Consider the following 5,031-nt stretch of genomic DNA (forward strand, 5'->3'; position numbering starts at 1 on the left):
AGAACACAGAATGTCAGAGCTGGAAGGGACCTCAGAACACAGAATGTCAGAGCTGGAAGGGACCTTAAAACACAGAATGTCAGAGCTGGAAGGGCCCTTAGAACACAGAATGTCAGAGCTGGGAGGGGCCTTAGAGATGCTCATTTTACATAAAAGGAAACTGAGACCCGAGAAGGGAGGTGAATTTTGCAGGCTGTGCAGGTATTCATCCCAGAGCCAGCAGGAGCAGCACTCAGTCAGGTCTGCTGACTCACACCCTACTCCTCAAGGGGGTGGGCCCTGACCTTTCTCGCCCAGCCCACTGATCTGCTTTTTGCTGTGTCTGTTCTTTTCTTCCCCTCCCCATCCCCCACAGGGTGAATGTTCTCAGAAGTGCTATTACATTTTCATCATAGAGAGTATCTGCGTTGCCTGGTTCTCCCTGGAGTTCTGCCTGAGGTTTATCCAGGCCAGGAACAAGTGCCAGTTCTTCCAGGGCCCCCTGAACATCATTGACATCATGGCTATTTCCCCTTACTACGTGTCACTCTTTGTATCTGATGATGCCCCAGGAAGGAGGGAGAAGTCCAGAGGCAACAACTACTTGGAGAAGGTGGGCCTGGTGTTACGGATCCTGCGGGCCTTGCGGATCCTGTACGTCATGCGCCTTGCCAGGCACTCCCTGGGCCTGCAGACCCTCGGTCTCACCGTGCGCCGGTGCACCCGGGAATTTGGCCTTCTCCTGCTCTTCCTCTGCGTCGCCGTCACCCTCTTTTCTCCCTTAGTCTACGTGGCCGAGAAAGAATCAGGGAGGGTCCTCGAGTTTACCAGCATCCCAGCTTCCTACTGGTGGGCTATCATCTCCATGACCACCGTGGGCTACGGGGACATGGTGCCCCGGAGCGTCCCAGGACAAGTGGTTGCCCTGAGCAGCATCCTGAGTGGAATATTGATCATGGCGTTCCCAGCAACGTCCATCTTTCACACTTTCTCTCATTCTTATCTAGAACTGAAAAAGGAACAGGAGAGGCTGCGGGCCCAGCTCAGGCGCATACAAAACACCAATTCACCCAACGAACCTGCCCTGCAGGAAACGGACAACCTGCTCTGAGAAGGAAAATCCTTGCCTATAAAATACCTCTGACTGTGAAAGATGGGGAAAGGAAACCTTCATGGATGGAAGAGGGTAAAGGGAGGAACCAGATTCACAGAGTGTTCCGGGTGGAAAAGGCCATAGAGATTAACTAGTCCAACAACTTTCATTTTACAGGTGAAAATGGGCCTCAGAAAGGGGATGCGATCTGCCTACGGTCATCCAGCAAGCTAGAGAGAGGTCTAGGATGAATCAGATCTCTTCCCTCCCAGCTCACTACAGTCATATGCAAATTGTAATTAGCTGAAGCTTACTTGCTATAGCTCTCTAGGGTTCTACGGAGCCCACCCAAAGCTCAATACCAGAGGCTTAGCTCTGAGCTGTGACCTTTTCAAACCCCTCCCTACAAAGATGGACTTGTTCCACTCCAGTTATCTACCCTGAGCCCCTGCTGCCCTGCTCCATGTAACAAATGGGTCATGCTTTGATGTATTAAATCATGCTCATTTTATTTCCCTTTGACTTCCTAGGATTCTCATACCTTTCTGAGCCTACATTTGCTCACCTCTAAAATGAGCATAATGCTACTATGCTACCTGCCTTAGAGGGTTATTTTGGGGGAAATGCTTTGTAGCCCTTAAAGTGCTATAGAAATATGAATTATTATTATTCCCAAGCCAGTCATGGACTTCCTACAGGGCTGGGTGTCTTTGGTCCTTAGAAAAGGAGACCCACAGGAGCCTATGTTTCCTAAACCCTCCTTCATAAACCATAACCTCAGTAGGAATCTAAGAATGAGATAACTCCCCAATTTCTTTGGCTCACACTCTCACCCAGAATTCTAGAGGTTTTACCACATCAAATCATGGGGTAGGTAGCATCCTCCTAAAGCAGGGGTGGGGAACCTACTAGATGTGGCCTTCTAGATCCTTAAGTGTGGCCTTTTGATGGAATCCAAATTTTACAGAACAATCTAGATTGCAAAATTTGGATTCAGTCAAAAGGCCGCACTTAAGGATGTAGAAGGCCACATGTGGCCTCAGGATTTGTTCTGTAAAATTTGGATTCCATCAAAAGGCCACACTTAAGGATCTAAAAGGCCACATGTGGCCTCAAGGCCGAAGGTTTCCCACCCCTATTCTAAAGCCTTTCTTTCCCTTTGTTGTTGTTCAGTCATTTTAGTCATGTCTGACTCTTTGTGACCCCATGTAGGGTTTTCTCAGCAAAGATACTGGAGTGGTTTGCCATTTCCTTCTCCAGTTCATTTTACAGATGAGAAAACTGAGGCAAACAGGGTTAAGGGAGTTGCCCAGGGTCACCCACCTAGTAAGTGTCTGAGGCTAGATTTGAACTCAGGAAGATGAGTCTTCCTAACTCCAGGTCCAGCACGCTTACCACAACCCTAACATGAGGGCCTTAGCCACCTCTCTGGGACAATTCACAAACCAGATGCTGGTGATTTCAAGTTTCAAAGGGTCCCAGGCCTGGGACCCTTTCTGTAGCTTTTGGTATCCCGTTAGCTGCTCCCAGGTGGCCCAACAGGATCTTGACAGCTCTTGGCTTTTCATACTGATTCTTGACATGAATCAATGCTCTGCTAATGCACTATAGCTACTTAAGGGCTCAGAATTCTTCCGAGCAGGCACTCGGCCTCTTCAGGGCACCTAAGGAACGAGTGTCTCTCTCTATACCATCCAGTTAAGTCATCCTGAAGTAACCATTATTCACTATTAGCTCTTCTATAGGAAAGACTTTGGGGGACAGGCATTGTCCTTCCTGTCTCTGGCTCTCTGCTTCTGAACCAGGCTGCTTTGTAGGAACCAGAGCCTGAAATGACCTGAGAGCTCTTCTCATTTTACAAATAAAGAAGTGACTTCTCTAAGGCCACTTAGCTAGCTAGTAGCACATTTGGGATTTGAATCCAGGTCCTCTGACTGGTGCTTTTCCCAGATGCCACAGTCTAGCCTCCCTGGTTGCTCAGGGAAGGTTCGCTTCACAGTGTTATCTACCCACCTCACCTCTATCCCTACCCACCCTCAGCCCCACAGACGCTACCAACACTTCTGCACCCTCCCTTAAACAAAAGGGGGTCCTCTGGCCTCTAACAACAGACAAATAGAGAGGTGGTCATGGCCATGGTTAATCGGCTGTCCCATGGTGCAGAAGGGCAATATGCCTCTCATAAGGAACAGTCCAGAAGGGGTGACCTTCCAGATTTACTTCCTAGCTAGCTGTACACATTAGAGTTATAGCCAAAAGGCACGGAGGGCTAATATAAAAGCACATGAAGTCTTTTAACGACGGTACTATGTGTAAATAATCACCATATAAAGAGTCATACTGCTCCAGTCTGTGACTGCTGCGGGTTTAGTTGAGAAGCAGTCTCAAGCAGTTCCTCGAAAAATTCCATTAATTTTTATTATGCATCATTGTTCATAATAAGCATAACAGTTACATGTATAGACATCTTACGCTTTTCCAAGCATTTTCACATATATTAATTATCCAATACTCGCAACAAACCTACAAAATGGGCAAGGCAAATACTACATTCCCCAGTTGACAGATAAGGAAACTGAGGTTCAGAGAGGTTTACCCAATATCGCACAGCAAGTTGGGGCAGAACCAGAGATAAAAGTCAAAGCTTTGGACTCCTAGTTCAGGGCTCTCTGGTATCACATTTTTCATCTGGGATTACAGAATCCTAGAATTATATGGTGATCCCATACCTAGAGGTGGAAGGAACTTCAGAAGTCATCTCCTGCAAATCCATCCTTTTACAGAGGAAGAAACTGAGCTCCACCCCATCTCTGTGCCCCACCCCCAGGTCACTCAGGATTTGAACTCAGATCTTCTAGGTCTGCGACCACATCTCTTTCCCCTGTATTACCCTCCCTGCCGAGTTTAGTGAGTAAATCTTTATCCCTGATCCAGACCCTTCATTTTACAAATGAGGAAACTGAGGCCCAGACGGGGAAAATGATTTGCCCGAGTTCACAACAAACTTAGTGACAAGGCCAGTACCAGGTCTCATGTTCTCTAAATTCCAAGCCCAATTCTTATTTCATCACATTATACTGCCTCCTTAAATGTTCTTCTCCAAAAAAGTTGAATTTTTAAAATATATTTGCTACTAGAAACCCTTAAAAACAATCAAATCCCCAATTGCACTGTATATACTAGCAAAACTCTTAATTAAATCTCAATTTAATTCAGTTCAATTTCAATACACCTAATGTCTTAGCATAAAAACAAATCGAAGCTCTCTGCTAATTTCAAGTAGAAGAAAATTAGACTCAGTTGGTCAAACACAGCTTAATTAAATTGTCCATCTTTTTTTCATTATAGTAACTTCCCAAGAGAATTTTATAAGCTATTCCATTGTCATCATTCCTGTGAAATACTTTTCTTCATTATAATTGGCCAATGCAAGGCCATGTGATCCCCAATTAGTGACATGTGTGTGGGCACATAAATACACACATTTGTGTGTGTGTGTGTGTGTGTGCATGGGTGTGTATATTTGTGCATAAATTTATATCCTATGGGTTAAGTAATATTGCTAAGAACAACTATAGAAAAATTCTAGACAAGGGTAAATTGCTTTCATATTCAAGAAGAAAACCCAGAGACATAGGGAAGAGAGGAAGGGATAGAATTTGTAACTCAAAACTTAAATAACAAATGTTAAAAATTGTTTTTACACACAATGGGGGGAGGGAATATACTATTACTTAAACATTTAAAAAAAAAACCAAGAAAACCCTTTATTTAAGGCTTATGTGAGCTACAGCATATACATGGCCTTTATTCAACTGAGGCCACTTCTCTAGAAATTTGGTACAACATGGTCGCCAGTTTGATCCATCAAGTCAAACTAGCCAAGTAAAATAGCATAGGAATTTTTCTCTCTTCCCTTGCCTTCTGAGTCACCACTGGCTCCCGGTTCTCCTCCCAGC

The 5,031-nt window shown here is 45.1% G+C and overlaps 1 protein-coding gene across 1 annotated transcript in view; it reads left to right on the top strand.

Moving 5' to 3' along the window:
- Positions 1-1,513, top strand: part of KCNG4 (potassium voltage-gated channel modifier subfamily G member 4) — a 40,419-nt gene extending 38,906 nt beyond the window's left edge. Inside the window, exon 2 of the mRNA XM_027847692.1 lies at positions 356-1,513. Within this exon, the coding sequence (XP_027703493.1) occupies positions 356-1,090 (735 nt within the window). The 3' untranslated portion in view covers positions 1,091-1,513. The remainder of the gene's footprint in view (positions 1-355) is intronic.
- The last annotated feature ends 3,518 nt before the right edge of the window (positions 1,514-5,031 follow it).

This window comes from Vombatus ursinus, unplaced genomic scaffold, assembly GCF_900497805.2.
Source record: "Vombatus ursinus unplaced genomic scaffold, bare-nosed wombat genome assembly UNPS02005286.1, whole genome shotgun sequence".
Classification (NCBI taxonomy): Eukaryota; Metazoa; Chordata; class Mammalia; order Diprotodontia; family Vombatidae; genus Vombatus; species Vombatus ursinus.